Source organism: Dermochelys coriacea, chromosome 23 (genome assembly GCF_009764565.3).
Source record: "Dermochelys coriacea isolate rDerCor1 chromosome 23, rDerCor1.pri.v4, whole genome shotgun sequence".
NCBI lineage: Eukaryota > Metazoa > Chordata > Testudines > Dermochelyidae > Dermochelys > Dermochelys coriacea.
This window is the reverse complement of record NC_050090.1, coordinates 17,185,997-17,204,410: the sequence shown is the minus strand read 5'-3', so window position 1 is coordinate 17,204,410 and position 18,414 is coordinate 17,185,997. Positions and strand designations below refer to the sequence as shown.

The 18,414-nt window shown below is 54.0% G+C and overlaps 1 protein-coding gene across 2 annotated transcripts; it reads left to right on the top strand.

Annotated features, from left to right (window-relative positions):
- The first annotated feature begins 106 nt into the window (after positions 1 to 106).
- On the top strand, positions 107 to 18,351 carry G6PD (glucose-6-phosphate dehydrogenase). Of its 2 annotated transcripts, none has more exons than XM_038381509.2 (13): positions 107 to 216; positions 1,024 to 1,163; positions 5,542 to 5,579; positions 5,690 to 5,798; positions 6,026 to 6,243; positions 6,401 to 6,559; positions 6,746 to 6,871; positions 7,648 to 7,741; positions 14,817 to 15,003; positions 15,567 to 15,802; positions 16,265 to 16,341; positions 17,104 to 17,196; positions 17,526 to 18,351. In XM_038381509.2, the coding sequence occupies exons 1-13, from the start codon at positions 159 to 161 to the stop codon at positions 17,614 to 17,616; spliced, it is 1,626 nt and encodes a 541-aa protein (XP_038237437.1). In that variant the 5' UTR covers positions 107 to 158; the 3' UTR covers positions 17,617 to 18,351. The 2 variants fall into 2 exon arrangements, with proteins under 2 accessions (XP_038237437.1, XP_043357285.1); XM_043501350.1 differs by lacking the exon at positions 107 to 216 and adding an exon at positions 739 to 742.
- Positions 18,352 to 18,414: the final 63 nt, after the last annotated feature.

The following is an 18,414-nucleotide window of genomic DNA, read 5'->3' as shown; positions in this document are numbered from 1 at the left end:
GGCGGGTGTGGACCCCGTTGGGAACCGGCCCGGAAGACGCGGCATCGCTTCCGCCTCGCTAGCTGTCATGGCGGGGTCGGGGTGAGACCGCCGATTGGCTGGGCGGTCAGAGGGCGGGGCCGCGATGGGGAGCCGGGCGGTCAGGGGGTGGGGCCGCGATGGGGAGCCGGGCGAGCGTTGGAGCGGCGGCAGCGCGGGAGCGAGATCTGGGGCGTGGTAGGAATCGTGCGAGGCAGGGGATTTGGGAGGTGGGGGCATGTGGGAGCAGGGGGGCGCTGGGGGAGGTGAGGGGTATGTGGGGACAGGGGACGTTGGAGTAGGTGAGAATGGGGGCACTGCGGGATGTGGGAACTGAGGGGCGCTGGGGGAAGTGGGGGGCATGTGGGAATGGGGGGCGCTGGGGGGAGGTGGGAGCGGGGGGGCGCTGGGGGAAGTGGGAGGTGGGGGCATGGGGGAGCAGAGGGGCACTGGAGGAGGTGGGAATGGGGGTCCTGGGGAAGGTGGGGGCATGTGGGAGCTAAGGGGCTCTGGGGGTGGAGAGCTCTGGCGAGATCAGGAGCAAATGGGGCATGGAGTAGTGGGAGGGGACCAGGAGTTAGAGGGCACTGGGGATATGAATGGGGGGAGCAGGGAGACCCTGGGGGGGAGTGAGGGCACTGGGAGGGGAGGAGGGTGCTGGGGAGTGAGGAGCAAGTGGGTGTGGTTCGCTGAGGGGGCTGGAGCTAGGTGTCACTGGGGAGCAGTGGTTCTGGTGTCTAGGGCTGTACTTGGGGTAGGACCCAACAGTGACCCCTCCCCTCACTCCTATCCAGGGACTTCTCTTCACATCCCCACCAGGCCTCATTTCACCTCCGCCATGGGGCTTCTCTGCCCTGCAGCTCAGTATCTGCCCGTCCTGTTGGACAAGCAGAGACCTGTTGCCTCTGCTCCCCGGGGTGCTGGTGGGGGAGCCAAACTGGGCCAGCCCTCCTAGGGGCGGGGAGTCTAGATCACACAAACCAGCCTGGTCTCTCTTGCTTTTAGGGAGCAGCAATTCAAACACCATGACTCTTCAGCGGGAGCTGAGCCGCTCGCAGGTGTGTGGGATGATGCGCGAGGAGCTGTGCCAGGGCAAGGACTTCCTCCAGTCCGACACCCACATCTTCATCATCATGGGGGCCTCGGTGAGTACCCACAGCCCAGCCTGGAGCCATCCAGGCAGGTGCCCTATGCCAGCGCCTTCTCCTGAGGCACCTGGCCCATGCAGCGCCTCCAGCCTTAACCCAGATCACCCTGTGCCAGAGTCTGCATACAGGCAGCGCTGAGGCGTCACAAGGAGCTCCCTGTAGGTCTCTGTGGAGCGCTGAGTGAGGGGATGGATCTGGGCAGTGGGCCCCAGGGATGGACCCCGATCTCCCTCAAAGGGCTCTGTGTTTCTGTGGACTGGGACCCTGAAATCCTTTTGGCCCATGGCTCTGGGGGCTGTGGCAAGATTGATCTTCTCCTGGAGAGACAGCAGCCCTGAAGCACCAAGTGGCCGCAGGATTGTCCCTGGTCTCCAGCCTCCCTTGGGGCTACTCAGGTACTGCTGCACTGAGCTCGAAGGAGAGGGCAGGGATTGTATCAACTTAGATAATGCTGATAACTGCAGCCATGCTGCCCGGCACTGGGTACAGAGAGACTCAACTTCCTGCACCATGTTGTGTAACATAGGCAGCGAATGCAGCTCATTGTGTAACCTAGCTCCAGCAGCAGCAGCAGCTTGTGGGATGGGGGTGCGGGTGGGGAGTTGATCCCTGTAGGCACAGATCAGGTTTAGCTGTGTGCCCCGCCATGGGGAAACCCGAGGCCTGGGTGCACTGTTGGTGCTGGCTGTGGTGATGAGACAGTGAGGAGGGCAGGCCCTGGCTTGGCCAAACCCCCGTTGTCTTGATCCTGTGAACAGTAGCATGATTTCAGCAAGCAAGTGTGTGACTGAGATCGTTCCGGTGCCCTCAAATTCACCCACCACCCCAAATTTTCCCTGACACCCCCAGATTCCCCCAAAACTTCCCCACCCCACAGGCATGCTTTAGGCCCCTGAAACCACCCCATATTCACCCCAATGCCCCCCAAACTGCCCCAGTTCCTTCCCCAGGGCCTTCAGTGTAACCATTTTCTACCTCGATTTCCGGTTCCCTCTGCTCTCAGAGGGGCTGTGATGGTGACGCCCATGCTGCAGGATCCATGGTGTTAGCACAAGGGGAAGTGCCAGGGACTGCTGAGTCACTGTGCCCAGAGGAGAGCAAGGCTGCTCTAGCCCCGGTGCTGGTGGTGGGTGTCCTTGTGCAGCGAGAGGTGTATGGTCACATGGATGTGGCTATCGCTATAAGTCCTGGTGTAGATGAGCCCCAGGTAGCTCTTACCTCTATGTAGCTAGGTATGGTCAATGTTATACTGCTCACCCTTGCTAGCTTCATGGAAGTAAACTTACTTAGCTCACAGCAGTGTGGGACATCTAGTCCAACACGTGTGTGTCCCAGGCCAGAGAATCTCACCTACTTCGGTCCCTGGTTAGCCAGTACCTTGTGTGTGGTTCCAGCATCTTCCATCAAGGCAGCCCGGCTGGACTGGGAGGCAGCAGACACAGAGAAGCCATCGCTTCACTTAGGAGTTGGTTCTGATGGCTAATCACCCGCACAGGTGCCGTATAGCTGGACTGAATTTCTCTGGCTTCGGCTTCCCTTTCCCTTTCCCAGTGCTGGGGCTGCCTTTCCCCCCAGCGCTGGAATCAGTCTTCCCTTTGAAACAGATGGCTCTTTAGGGCTCTTGCATTTTTCTGCAGCCCTTGAATAATTTTTCTGGTTCTTTTCTCTGCCCTCTTCAGTTTTTCCATAGCCGTTTTAAAATGTGGCCACCAGAACTGGATGCAATATCCCAAGGCCGTGTCTGGTAGTAAAATCCTGTCCCTGCTACTGCTTACGGCTGCCCTGTTGCTACACCCCATGATCCCACAAATCCCTTTGGCCACAATGTGGCCCTGGGAGCTCAGGTTGTTCACTAAGGCCCTTAGGTCCTTCTCAGATTCACCGCTTTCCAGAGACTGCCCCCATACAGTGGGTTCCTTGTTTTTATGTGTGTAACGCACACCTCTCTTTGCAGAGATTGGGGCCGGGGCAGACAACACACGCACTCCCCCCACCCCAAGTGGGAGCAGGGCTCCTGTTACACTAGGCACTGGATGGACACACAGTCCCTATGCTGTAGTGGGGAAACTGAAGCATTGAACGATTCGGTGACTAGTCCAAGGTCACACAGGGCAATTGAACTCAGGAGCCCAGCTCCTTTTCTAGACAGGCATTCCTTCAGCTTCATGTGAAGTGGGTTAACCCAAAGCTAGTGGAGCTGATGCCCTCCATAGCCCTCTCTCACATCAGGGAATCATGGGCAGGAGCTAGGCATCCCCATACTATGAGCCAGGCCAGGGCCAGCTGTGGCGGGGAGCTGCCCCTGCCATCGCTTGGGGTCTCTGTGGGTCAGGCAGGGATGGCCCAGGTTGAATCCCTGGCACCTGCCCCTCCCCAGCAGAGGGAGGGAGGAGAAAGCTGGCATATCCGTGTTTGTGATAGATAAGGAGCTTCCTTGTCTTCCTGTTCTTTTACCCAGGGCTTTGTGAGGTGAAATGGGCCAGGTTCTGGGGAAGCTGTTCGTTTCCCCAGGGCTTTGTGGGGGGCACCTGGGCCAGGTTCTGGGGGAGCAGAAATCTGGGACACAGAATGAGCAGAAGGTAGTGTCTGGCTCCTGGGCAGGGCGGGTGGCAAACATGAATGTCCTTGTTGTCGTGTGGCAGGGAGGGGAGCTGTGGACGTGCTGGTTCGGCTGGCCTGGTCACCTGGCTCTCACTGGCATATTTTCCCCTAGCTGACCGGGGCCCTGCTCAGCCATTTCGTAGCCTGGGACTGACATCCCTGCTCTGTGGATGTGTTTATTTGTGTGTATGTACACTGACTTGCTACAAGCCCAGACACCTTCTGCCTGGGGCACTGCCCCGCTGTGTCATGCACGGGAGGAAGGCTGTGACTCACTGCTTTGTTTTGTCCCCATCTCCCTGAACTAGTTTGCATTGAAATGGGCTGGTGGGTGGAGCCAACATGGGATAAGAGCAACACTAGGTCAGACTAGGAGCCACACCCCCACTGCGCCTCCCAGAGCAAACTTACATAACCTTCCACCAGGCTGGGCCTAGCTGAATAGGAGGCAGCTAAGCCGCTGCAGGTTCTGAATGGGGCAATGGGGTGGGATGGGGGGCGGTGACCCTTTGCAGCTGGCAGAGAAGTCCTCTGATCTAGACATTTGGGGAATCAATCGACCCACCTAGTGTGATCCTCCCTGCCCCTCCCCCTGTGTCTAACTTGCCCCATAGGTCCTGCTATGTCCGCACCCACCTCCCTGCTGCCCATGTCTGACCCTTCCCAGAGCTCCTGCTGCATCCACATCCACAACCACCTCCCTGTCCCCCCCCCCGCCCTATGTATAACCCACCCCATAGGTCTTGCTGTGTCCACACCCACCTCTCTGCCTCCCATTCCCATGTCTGACCCTCCCCAGAGCTCCTGCTGCACCTGCACCCACCTCCCTGTGCCTGACTCTTCCCCAGAACAGCATCCCAAGGGGACAGCATGGCTCTATAGAGCGCCCAAGTCCCCAGAGTGGGATAGACGGACAGGGATCAATGACCACACACAACATGTGGTCCCATCTGGGGGACGTCCCTGCGCAGTGCAGACAGGGGGCTGGTGTTTGCTTCCACTGGCTGTCGCAGACAATGAGCCTGTGTTGTCAGCCTGTGTGCAGAGTTCACGGTCAGCTGGAAGTCAGTTGGCATGGTCTGTGTGGCTCAGGCCAGGGAGTTGCCCTGTCACCCCTGCACTGAGCCGGTAACTGGTTGGGTCCCGTTCTCACCACTACCCCTTGCACCAAGAACCACCTTTCTTTTGGATGCTGAGCCTCCGTGACTCAGCAAATCCCTGTTGCTTGCAATCCAATCAGCGTGATCTACCCCCCCCCGACCCCCCAGAACAAACAGCACCCATGCTCAGGCTGTGGGGGTGGCATGTGGGGCCTGGCACAGAGCCCGCGAGTTCACCTGCCTGCAGCGCTGTGGCAGCTTGGCTTTGCTTCGCCCTCCAACAGAGCCACACCCCACCCTGGGTAAAGGCCCAAAGCTTCAAAGAAAGGACGTGTGAGGGTATGGGTAGACCTGGGGAGACAGTGTCATGCAGAGAGGGGCGGGGAATTTACCCTGTAGGGGGCGCTGGCTCTGATCCAGCCCCAAGATGGGGACTGGCTGGCTCAGGGGAGCAGGGAATGGGACACAGGTTCTTTCCCCTGTAGGCAGTGCTGGCTGTGATATGGCTGATGGGCAGGGACTGGCTGGCTTGGGAGGGCAGGGAATGGGGCACAAGGCCTTTCCCCTCTAGGAGGTGCCAGCTCCCATCCAGCCCCAGGGCAGGGAGGTAGGAATGGGGCATGGGGCCTTTCCCTGCCTGTTTGCTGCTGTGACATCCCCTTTGTCTGTTCCAGGGCGACTTGGCCAAGAAGAAGATCTACCCAACCATCTGGTAAGTCCCTCTTTCTGCTCTCCACCACCCCCTCCAGGCCAGGGCTGTGTGGTGGTGACCTGATGCCTTGGTGGTCTGGCGTTGAGTGACCCAGCTGAACTCTCTTCCAGGTGGCTTTTCCGGGATGGTCTCCTGCCTGATGACACCTATGTGGTGGGCTACGCCCGTTCCAAGCTCACCGTGGCCGACATCCGCAAGCAGAGCCAGCCCTACTTCAAGGTGTGGCCCCCTCACCCCACCCACTGGCCCCTCTCCAGAGCAGGGGAGGGCCTGGGTTCCTCAGCCTAAGGGTGTGTGCATCTGGGGTACAGCTCCCCTGAATAGCTGGGGGCAGAGCCTTTATCTCTGGGATTAGGTGGGGTGTGTGGCTAAGTGTCCCTCGGTGCCTTAGCTGACTTGGAAGGCTATATCCCTCAGCTGATGGCAGCCGCGTCCCCTCCCCGCAGGTGGAGCCGGATGAGCAGAAGAAGCTGGAGGAGTTCTTCTCCCGGAACAGCTACATGTCGGGGACTTACGATGACATCACCTTCTTCCGGCGGCTGAACGCCCACCTGGACGCACTGCACAACGGGGACAAGGCCAACCGGCTCTTCTACCTGGCACTGCCCCCTAGTGTCTATGAGCACGTCACCCGCAACATCAAGGAGTGCTGCATGGGCCACGGGTGAGAGACAGGGGTGGGGCAGGGTCTAAGCGTGAGTGCCCAGGGAAGGGGTCAGGGCACAGGCCTGGGGTGTGTGAGACCCCCATGGGGTGGGGGTTCTGAGGTTCCCCTTTAGCTGCAGCCACATTTGATACCCTCTGCTCTCCCCTCCCCCCAGGGGCTGGAACCGCATCATCGTGGAGAAGCCATTCGGGAAGGACCTGGAGAGCTCCAACAAACTGTCCAATCACATTGCGTCGCTCTTCCGGGAGGACCAGATCTACCGCATTGACCACTACCTGGGCAAGGAGATGGTGCAGAACCTCATGGTGCTGAGGTGGGGCTGGCTGGGAGATGGGGCAGAGCCAGGGGGAAAGCATGGCTGGGCCCTTTCCCAAGGGAAGAACCGGGCGGGTGGCAGGGGAGCGTTAAGGGCCCTCGCCATCTGTCAGGGTGAGACCCCCCCCAAAGCCCGCTAGTATGGTAGCTCCCCCCTCAGACAGGCTCTGCGTCTCCCTGGCAGGTTCGGGAACCGGATCTTTGGCCCTGTGTGGAACCGGGACAATGTGGCCTGTGTCATCCTGACCTTCAAGGAGCCGTTCGGCACAGAGGGGCGGGGCGGCTACTTCGATGAGTTTGGGATCATCCGGTGAGCGGGGCAGGCTTGGCATGGAGGCGGCAGGCAGAGCGGTGCTGGCTTGGCCACTGGAGGGGTGGGTAAAGACGGTACCAGATGGGGAGAGCGAGGGGATTCCCAGACTGGCTGGCACTGACCCCTTCCTCCTGCTGGGAGGGAGGGCAGAGGCTCTCAACCTTTCCAGATGACTTTCAGGAGTCTGATTTGTCTCACGTACCCCAAGTTTTACCTCATTTAAAAATCACTTGTTTGCAAAGTCCGACATAAAACAACAAACGTGGCACAGCACAGGATTACTGGGAAATTGCTGACGTTCTCATTGTTACCATAGAATTATAAAATACATCCATTGGAATATAAATATTGTACTTACATTTCGGTGGATAGTATACAGAGCTGTATAAACAAGTCATCGTCCGTATGAAATTTTAGTTTGTACTGAAGTCGCGAGTGCTTTTTATGTAGCCTGTTGTGAAACTAGGCAAATATCTAGATGTATTGATGTACCCCCTGGAAGACTTCTGAGTAGCCCTGGGGGCACACATACCCCTGGTTGAGAACCACTGATCCCAGGCAGTGGGGGTGGATGGAGGAGAGGTGGAATCATCCTGGGGGGCTGGATGGGGGCCATGCTGGGGTGAGGATTCCCGCACTGACCCCTCCCCCTGCTGGGAGGGAAGGATCCAGGGCATTGGGGGTAGATGGAGGAGATGGGATTGTGCTGGGGGACTGGACGAGGGTCGTGCTGGGGCAGTGATTCCCGTGCTGACTCCTCCCCCTCCCAGCAGCGATGTGATGCAGAACCACCTGCTGCAGATGCTCTGCCTGGTGGCCATGGAGAAACCAGCCTCCACTGACTCAGACGATGTGCGGGATGAGAAGGTGGGTCATTGCACAGGGACCAAGCGCCCCAGGCCCTGCCCCAGGGGGCATCCTGCTTGGCAAGGAGTGCTGGGACCCAGGGCAGGGACTGTCCCAGGAGGTGTCGTGCCCTCCCCACCCCTCCAGCTCTATGCTTGGCTGCTCCTGTCCTAAAGGATTGGGTTGAGGTGCCCTCTTGTGGCCCAGAGCGAACAGGGGCGGCTAACAGGGATTTCAAGAGGGGGTTTTGAAGGAGAGTGGGAAGGGGGCAAGGTACACTTGCCATTCTTTGGTTTCAGAGTAGCAGCCATGTTAGTCTGTATTCGCAAAAAGAAAAGGAGTACTTGTGGCACCTTAGAGACTAACAAATTTATTAGAGCATAAGCTTTCGTGAGCTATAGCTCACTTCATCGGATGCATCCGATGAAGTGAGCTGTAGCTCACGAAAGCTTATGCTCTAATAAATTTGTTAGTCTCTAAGGTGCCACAAGTACTCCTTTTCTTTTCGCCATTCTTTAAAACCTTTACACTAAACTATAATCAAAACTTCTTGATGTAAACAAAAACCCTATCATTAACCTAGGTAACTGTAGGAGAAAATGCAGGCAGAAGTCCAGCAGCAGAGTGGGGCTATCCCGTTTATTGCACTTAGTGTAGCATGTGAGCAGGTGGCGTATGTGTGCATTCAGTGCAAGAAACTCCTGGCCCTCAGATACCATGTATGGGCTTTGGAGGCCAGGGTGGTGGAACTTGAGGATCTAAGGGAGGCAGAGAGGTATGTTGATGAGGCTTTCCGGGACACTATAGATTTGTCCCTCTGGTCAGACAGCCCCTGCACTGTTAAGGAGGATGAAAGGCCCAGAGAAGGAGAGCAGTCAACGGGAAGAGTGGGAAACCTTCCCCTAGTTGGGACCCTCGTTCCAGATCATATTGGGGTATCCTCTCGCACTGAGGTTACTTCTCCGGGGGAGGGAACTTCAGTCATTAGGAAAAGGCAGGTTTTAGTAATGTGAGATTCGATCATTAGAAACATAGATAGCTGGCAAAAAGAAAAGGAGTACTTGTGGCACCTTAGAGACTAACAAATTTATTAGAGCATAAGCTTTCGTGAGCTACAGTTCACTTCATCGGATGCATTTGGTGGAAAAAACAGAGGAGAGATTTATATACACACACACAGCCATTACCCTCTGATCCCACTGAGAGTTACCAAAAGAAACTACAGCATTTGCTCAAGAAACTCCCTGAAAAAGCACAAGAACAAATCCGCACAGACACACCCGTAGAACCCCGACCTGGGGTATTCTATCTGCTACCCAAGATCCATAAACCTGGAAATCCTGGACGCCCCATCATCTCAGGCATTGGCACCCTGACAGCAGGATTGTCTGGCTATGTAGACTCCCTCCTCAGGCCCTTCGTTACCAGCACTCCCAGCTATCTTCGAGACACCACTGACTTCCTGAGGAAACTACAGTCCATTGGTGATCTTCCTAAAAACACCATCCTAGCCACTATGGATGTAGAAGCCCTCTACACCAACATTCCACACAAAGATGGACTACAAGCCGTCAGGAACAGTATCCCCGATACTGTCACGGCTAACCTGGTGGCTGAACTTTGTGACTTTGTCCTCACCCATAACTATTTCACATTTGGTGACAATGTATACCTTCAAATCAGCGGCACTGCGATGGGTACCCGCATGGCCCCACAGTATGCCAACATTTTTATGGCTGACTTAGAACAACGCTTCCTCAGCTCTCGTCCCCTAATGCCCCTACTCTACTTGTGCTACATTGATGACATCTTCATCATCTGGACCCATGGAAAAGAAGCTCTTGAGGAATTCCACCATGATTTCAACAATTTCCATCCCACCATCAACCTCAGCCTGGACCAGTCCACACAAGAGATCCACTTCCTGGACACTACAGTGCTAATAAGCGATGGTCACATAAACATCACCCTATATCGGAAACCTACTGACCGCTATTCCTACCTACATGCCTCTAGCTTTCATCCAGATCATACCACTCGATCCATTGTCTACAGCCAAGCGCTACGATATAACCGCATTTGCTCCAACCCCTCAGACAGAGACAAACACCTACAAGATCTCTATCATGCATTCCTACAACTACAGTACCCACCTGCTGAAGTGAAGAAACAGATTGACAGAGCCAGAAGAGTACCCAAAAGTCACCTACTACAGGACAGGCCCAACAAAGAAAACAACAGAACGCCACTAGCCATCACCTTCAGCCCCCAACTAAACCCTCTCCAACGCATCATCAAGGATCTACAACCTATCCTGAAGGACGACCCATCACTCTCTCAGATCTTGGGAGACAGACCAGTCCTTGCTTACAGACAGCCCCCCAATCTGAAGCAAATACTCACCAGCAACCACACACCACACAACAGAACCACTAACCCAGGAACCTATCCTTGCAACAAAGCCCATTGCCAACTCTGTCCACATATCTATTCAGGGGATACCATCATAGGGCCTAATCACATCAGCCACACTATCAGAGGCTCGTTCACCTGCGCATCTACCAATGTGATATATGCCATCATGTGCCAGCAATGCCCCTCTGCCATGTACATTGGCCAAACTGGACAGTCTCTACGTAAAAGAATGAATGGACACAAATCAGATGTCAAGAATTATAACATTCAAAAACCAGTTGGAGAACACTTCAATCTCTCTGGTCACTCGATCACAGACCTAAGAGTGGCTATACTTCAACAAAAAAGCTTCAAAAACAGACTCCAACGAGAGACTGCTGAATTGGAATTAATTTGCAAACTGGATACAATTAACTTAGGCTTGAATAGAGACTGGGAATGGATGAGTCATTACACAAAGTAAAACTATTTCCCCATGGTATTTCTCCCTCCCACCCCACCCCACACTGTTCCTCTGATATTCTTGTTAACTGCTGGAATTAGCCTACCTTGCTTGTCACCATGAAAGGTTTTCCTCCTTTCCCCCCCCTGCTGCTGGTGATGGCTTATTTTAAGTGATCACTCTCCTTACAGTATGTATGATAAACCCATTGTTTCATGTTCTCTGTGTGTGTGTATATAAATCTCTCCTCTGTTTTTTCCACCAAAAGCATCCGATGAAGTGAGCCGTAGCTCACGAAAGCTTATGCTCTAATAAATTTGTTAGTCACTAAGGTGCCACAAGTACTCCTTTTCTTTTTGCGAATACAGACTAACACGGCTGCTACTCTGAAACCTGTCATAGCTGGGTTTGTGATGACCGGGAGAACCATATGGTGACTTGCCTGCCTGGTGCGAAGGTTGCTCTTTCGAGGTATCTAGATACACTTATGTGTAGTGCTGGGGAGGAGCCAGTGGTCATGGTATATGGTACATGGACAGTGACGTAGGGAAGGGTAGGAGAGAAGTCCTGGAGGCCAAATTTAGGCTGCTAGGACAGAGACTGAAATCCAGGGCCTCTATGTGCAGGGCCAGGTAGGCAGGCAGAGCTTCAGAGTCTCAATGCGTGGATGAGATGATGGTGTAGAGAGGACGGATTTAGATTTATTAGGAACTGGGGAAACTTTTGGTATGGGGGAGCCTATACAGGAAGGATGGGCTCCACCTAAACCAAAGTGGATCCAGACGGCTGACACTAAACATTAAAAAGATTGCAGAACAGTTTTTAAACTAAGAGATGTGGTGGGAAAGCCGATTGCTGCAGAGGCGCACGTGGATCGGACAGAGGCTTCTCTTAGAGGTGAGTCTATTGATAGAGATTCTCTAAGTTTTAGTCAGGAAGTGGGGATGAAAGAGGACAAAGTATGGGCCATATCAGATAAGAAACATTCACATAAAGAATCTGACACATCAGAAGAGGGCAGACAAATAAATAGTGACAAGTTTTTAAAGTGCTTGTACACAAATGCTACAAGTCTCAATAATAAGATGGGTAAACTAGAGTGCCTCATGGTAAAGGAGGATATTGATAATAATAGGCATCACAGAAACCTGATGGAGTGAGGACAATCAATGGGACACAATCATAAGGGTATAAAATATATCGGAGGGACAGAACAGGTCATGCGGGGTGGGGAGTGGCACTATATGTGAGAGAAAATGTAGAATCAAATGAAATAAAAATCTTAAATGAATCTACATGTTCCATAGAATCTCTATGGATAGTAATTCCATGCTCTAATAAGAATATAACAGTAGGGATCTATTATTGACCACCTGACCAGGACAGTGATAGTGATGATGAAATGCTAAGGGAGATTAGAGAGGCTATCAAAATAAAAAAATCAATAATAGTGGGGGATTTAAATTATCCCCATATTGACTGGGTACGTCACCTTAGGACGAAATGCAGAGACAAAATTTCTCAGTACTTTAAATGACTGCTTCTTGGAGCAGCTGGTACAGGAACCCACAAGGGGAGAGGCAACTCTCGATCTAGTCCTGAGTAGAGCGCAGGATCTGGTCCAAGAGGTAACTATAACAGAACTGCTTGGAAATAGTGACCATAATATAATAACATTTAACATTCCTGTGGTGGGAAGAACACCTCAACAGCCCAACACTGTGGCATTTAATTTTAGAAAGGGGAACTATGCAAAAATGAGGAGGTTAGTTAAACAGAAATTAAAAGGTATAGTGACTAGAGTTAAATCCCTGCAAGCTGCATGGACACGTTTCAAAGACACCATAATAGAGGCCCAACTTAAATGTATACCCCAAATTAAAAAACACAGTAAAAGAACTAAAAAAGAGCCACCGTGGCTTAACAACCATGTAAAAGAAGCAGTGAGAAATAAAAAGGCATCTTTTAAAAAGTGGAAGTCAAATCCTAGTGAGATAAATAGAAAGGAGCATAAACACTGCCAAATTAAATGTATAAATATAATAAGAAAAGCCAAAAAGGAGTTTGAAGAACAGCTAGCCAAAAACTCAAAAGGTAATAACAAAATGTTTTTTAAGTATATCAGAAGTAGGAAGCCTGTTAAACAACCAGTGGGGCCCCTGGACAATCGAGATACAAAAGGAGCACTTAAAGACGGTGAAGTCATTGTGGAGAAACTAAATGAATTATTTGCTTCAGTCTTCACAGCTGAGGATGTTAGGGAGATTCCCAAACGTATGCCGTCTTTTCTAGGTGACAAATTTGAGGAATTGTCACAGATTGAAGTGACACTAGAAGAGGTTTTGAAATTAATTGAGAAACTTAACAGTAACAAGTCACCGGGACCAGATGGCATTCACCCAAGAGTTCTGAAAGAACTCAAATGTGAAATTGCGGAACTATTAACTATGATTTGTAACTTGTCCTTTAAATCAGCTACTGTACCCAGTGACTGGAAAATAGCTAATGTAACGCCAATATTTAAGAAGGGCTCTAGAAGTGATCCTGGCAATTACAGACCGGAAAGTCTAACATCAATAGCGGGCAAATTAGTTGAAACAATAGTAAAGAATAAAATTGTCAGAGACATAGAAGAACATAAATAGTTGCACAAAAGTCAACATGGTTTCTGTAAAGGGAGATCATGTCTTAGTAATCTATTAGAGTTCTTTGAGGGGGTCAACAAACCTGGACAAAGGCGATCCAGTGGACATAGTGTACTTAGATTTCCAGAAAGCCTTGGACAAGGTCCCTCACCAAAGGCTCTTACATAAATTAAGTTGTCATGGGATAAGAGGGAAGATCTTTTCATGGACTGAGAACTGGTTAAAAGACAGGGAACAAAGGGAAGGAATAAAGCGTAAATGTTCAGAATGGAGAGGGATAACTAGTGGTGTTCCCCTAGGGTCAGTCCCAGGATCAATCCTATTCAACCTATTCATAAATGATCTGGAGAAAGGGGTAAACAGCAAGGTGGCAAAGTTTGCAGATGATACTAAACTGCTCAAGATAGTTAAGACCAAAGCAGACTGTGAAGAACTTCAAAAAGATCTCACAAAACTATGTGAATGAGCAACAAAATGGCAAATGAAATTTAATGTGGATAAATGTAAAGTAATGCACATTGGAAAAAATAACCCCAACTATACATACAATATGATGGGGGCTAATTTAGCTACAACTAATCAGGACAAAGATCTTGGAGTCATCATGGATAGTTGTCTGAAGACGTCCACGCAATGTGTAGCGGCAGTCAAAAAAGCAAATGGGATGTTAGGAATCATTAAAAAAGGGATAGAGAATAAGACGGAGAATATTTTATTGCCCTTATATAAATCCATGGTACGCCCACATCTTGAATACTGCATACAGGGGTGGTCCTCTCATCACAGAAAAGATATACTGGCATTAGAAAAGATTCCGAAAAAGGCAACTAAAATGATTTGGGGTTTGGAACAGGTCCCATATGAGGAGAGATTAAAGAGGCTAGGACTTTTCAGCTTGGAAAAAAGGAGACTAAGGGGGGATATGATAGAGGTCTATAAAATCATGAGTGGTGTGGAAAAAGTGAATAAGGAAAAGTTATTTACTTGTTCCCATAATACAAGAACTAGGGGCTACCAAATGAAATTAATGGGTAGCAGGTTTAAAACAAAGAAAAGGAAGTTCTTCTTCACTCAGCGCACAGTCAACCTGTGGAACTCCTTGTGTGAGGAGGCTAGGGCTAGTCCTTGTGAAGGCTAGGACTATAACAGAGTTTAAAAGAGAACTGGATAAATTCATGGAGGTTAAGTCCATTAATGGCTATTAGTCAGGATGGGTAAGTAATTGTGTCCCTAGCCTCTGTTTGTCAGAGGGTGGAGATGGATGGCAGGAGAGAGATCACTTGATCATTACCTATTAGGTTCACTCCCTCTGGGGCACCTGGCATTGGCCACTATCGGTAGACAGGACACAGGCTGGATGGACCTTTGGTCTGGCCCCAGTATGGCCATTCTTATGTTGAACCGGACTGGCTACTTACCTGGTGCAATGGCGCTGACCTGTGCTCCCCCGTCCGTCCCCTGCCACCCACCAAGCCTCTTTACCCTGGGCTCCCCCACCCAGTGCTCCCCACACCTCTTCCCCTTCCCCAGCACCCTCCCTGGCCATGGTTCCTGTGGTGATGCTGAGGACCTAAGCCATCCATCCCCACCGCAGGTGAAAGTGCTGAAGTGCATCTCTGAGTTGCAGCTGGGCAATGTGGTGCTGGGCCAGTACATGGGAAACCCCGACGGGGTGGGTGAGGCCCGGAAGAGCTACCTGGATGATCCCACCGTCCCCACTGGCTCGAACACAGCCACCTTCGCTATCGCCGTGCTGTACGTGGACAACGAGAGATGGGATGGTGAGCAAGCGTCGTGGGGGGGTGACCGGCAAGGGTGCAAGTGAGCACACAGGAAGGGGGGGTGAGCAAGCACCGTGGGGAGGTAAGCGTGTGCCAGGGGGGAGGGACTGGGGTGAGTGCCATGGGGGGCATGATTGAGCAAGCGCGGTGGGGGGTGACCAGTGGGGATGTGAGCGAGCGCTGTGGGGGACATAAGCGAGCGCCTGGCAGTCAGTATCGTGGTGGGGATGGGATGGGGGAGCGAGTGCCTGGGAGTCAATTCTGTGGGGAGGATGGGATGGGAGGCAAGCGCGGTTGGAGGTGTCAGCAAGCACCTGGGGGTGAGTGCTTTCGGGGAGCTGTTCCTGGGAAAGAACAGGATGGGATGGGACAGGGTGGCCCTGGACTGCACAGTCCTGAGCAGGGGGAGTGGAACAGGAAAAATCTGATGTCCTCCCCTCTCTCATGGTGTTGCATGCTGGGGAGTGTCTCTCTCTCCTACACCCCCCCGTCCTTGCCCCATGTGTGCTGTCGTGCTATTGGGGTGGGTGGCCCTAGCTCTGTCTCTAACCTCTCCTCCCCAGGTGTCCCGTTCGTGCTACGCTGCGGGAAGGCCCTGAATGAACGCAAGGCTGAGGTGCGGCTGCAGTTCCGGGATGTGCCGGGTGACATCTTCCACCAGCAGTGCAAGCGCAATGAGCTGGTTATCCGGGTGCAGCCCAACGAGGCCGTCTACACCAAGATGATGACCAAGAAACCCGGCATGTTCTTCGACCCCGAGGAGTCGGAGCTGGACCTGACCTACGGCAACCGCTACAAGGTGCTGGGCCCCCCACAACCCCTCCTTCCCTCCATCCCCCACTGCCTGTGGAGTCAGAGCTGGACCTGACCTACAGCAACTGCTACAAGGTGCTGGCTCCAGCCCACAGCCCCCTCACCCCCCATTCCCATCTGTCCCCCAACCCCACTGCCTGAGGAGTCGGAGCTGGACCTGATCTATAGCAACCACTACAAGGTGCAGACCCCAGGCCCCCCTCTTCCCTCCATCCCCCACCCCCACTGCCCTAGGAGTGAGAGCTGGAACTAACCTATGGCAACCACTACAAGGTGCTGGCTCCCTCCCAGAGTCCCCCCTTCCCTCCATCTTCACTGCCCTGACGAGTGAGAGCTGGACCTAACCTATGGCTGCCAAACCAGCCCTTCTCACCCCCCATCCCAGCCTCCTCTTCCCAACACAACTGCTCCCTTCCTCACACCCCAGTTCATGTCTCCTTCTCCCCAGGATGTGAAGCTGCCAGATGCCTATGAGCGACTCATCCTGGACGTCTTCTGTGGCAACCAGATGCACTTTGTGCGCAGGTGGGTGCTGGGCCTCTCCAGCCCTGATCCCCCATCCCCAAGGGCCCCAAGGCGGCCAGGTTCTGGGTCTGACTGGCACTGATCCCTCATCCCCGAGGTAGCCAGGTGTTGGGCTCGGTTCCAGCCCTGATTCCCATTCCCAAGGTGGCCAGGTGCTGGGCCTGTCCAACCCTGATCCCCCATCTCTGAGAGCCCTGGGGCAGCTGGGCTTGGTTCCGGCCCTGATCCCCATCCCCAAGGCAACCAGGTGCTGGGCCTGACTGACCCTGATCCCCCATCCCTGAGGGCTGCGGGATGTCTGGGTGCTGGGCTCAGTCCTGGCCCTGATCCCAGGCCCCAGGACAGCTGGGTGCTGGAGCTGGATCCATGCAGAGTGGGGTGGGTGTGTACTGGCACCTGGGGACCGTGGGGGAGCGGCTGGGTCTGGGCAGAGTGGGGCAACTGGACCTGGGCAGGGCGGGTGGGTGCTAGCACCTGGGTACTGTGGGGGAGCAGCTGGGTCTGAGCCTGGGTGGGTGCTGGCACGTGGGGACCATGTGGGAGTGGCTGGGTCTGGGCAGGGTGGGCTGGGTGGGTGCTGGCCCCCATCCCAGTGTGGGACAGACCCTCGCTTTTGCATGGGATTGCCTCCTCCTGTCCAGCACTCACGGATCGCATCCACCTGCTCCACATATGACATTGGCTGTCGTTGCCCCCCATGCTGCGCCCCCAGCTGACATTGCAGGGGGCACAAGCACTGACGTTGCTCCCCTCACACCCCAGTGATGAGCTGCGCGAAGCCTGGCGTATTTTCACTCCGCTGCTGCACAAGATAGAGTCTGAGAGGATCAAACCCATCCCATACTGCTACGGCAGGTGAGCAGGCACGGCGGGCGCTGGGTGGAGGGTGCTGGGGGGCCTGGCAGGGGATCCGGGGAGGCATATGAGGTGCTCTGGGGCACTGGGCAGGGGGTGCTGGGGGCTGGGGGTCCTGGCAGGGTACAGGGTGGGGGTGGGGGCAGTGCTGATTTAGATGGGAGTTAAGCTGCCAGAAAGACTTCTCCAGCTGGAGCTGCAGAGGAAGGAGGTGAATGATTGGGGCGGGGGGGGGGGGGCCTGCCTCACATCCCATAAGGACCCTGTGTCCCACACGTGTTGGCAGGGCTGCCTGTGGGCTCTAACCTGGGGGTGTTGCTCTTTCCTAGCCGGGGCCCACCCGAGGCGGATGAGCTGATGAAGAGGGTCGGGTTCCAGTACGAGGGCACCTACCGCTGGGTGAATCCGCACAAGCTCTGAGTCAGGGGCCAGCTGCTGCCTCCCCAGAGCAACCCTGCTTCTCGCTCTGGGAGGTCCGTCTGCTCCGCTCACTGCTCCCCCCCTCCAGGGACACCTGGGGTGGGGACTTGTGGCTGGGGGGCGAGAGGGAAGGGGAGAGTCGGATATGGGTGGGAAGGCTAGCAGAGAAGGGCAAGGTTGGAGGAGCTGGACACCGGGGTGGGGGAGGCTGGCAGAGAAGGGCAGGGATGGGGGAGCTGGGCACTGGGGATATGTCCTGGACAGCCAAATGAGTTGCTATTTCCACCCCCCGCCCTCCCTCGTGGGCCCAGGTCCTGTTCGCCCAGGTCTCCTGCAGCCCTGGCCCAGACACTAATCCCCCACCCATCCCATCTATACCCTCCTCCAAACCCTTCAGTTCCCTGGGTCTGGATTCCCTGCCCCCTCCAGATGCACTCCAGCCAGATCCCTGCCCCGCATTGAGCCTAGATCCCCTTTCCCACCTGCATCCTGGGACCACAACTGGGCCTGGCACAGCCTGTCGTGTTTACAGCCCATCTCGCTTCCCACCCGTGCTGTGGGCTCTGGCCTCACACTGGGCTGAGGGAGCTTAGAGCCTCTGTTCCAGTGGAGCTGGCTGCCGCCACCTCACCCTGGACTCTGTGCTTGCTTAGCTGCTGAGACATTCCAGCCCCACTACAGCCCTGGGGCTTCTGTAAATGGTGCCATTTTGTAAACAGAGATTGTTGGAATCAGCCTCAGCCCCGTGCTCTGTCTGTCCGGCTACTGCGTCCTGTGCCCCTTGGGGGTCTGACAGCT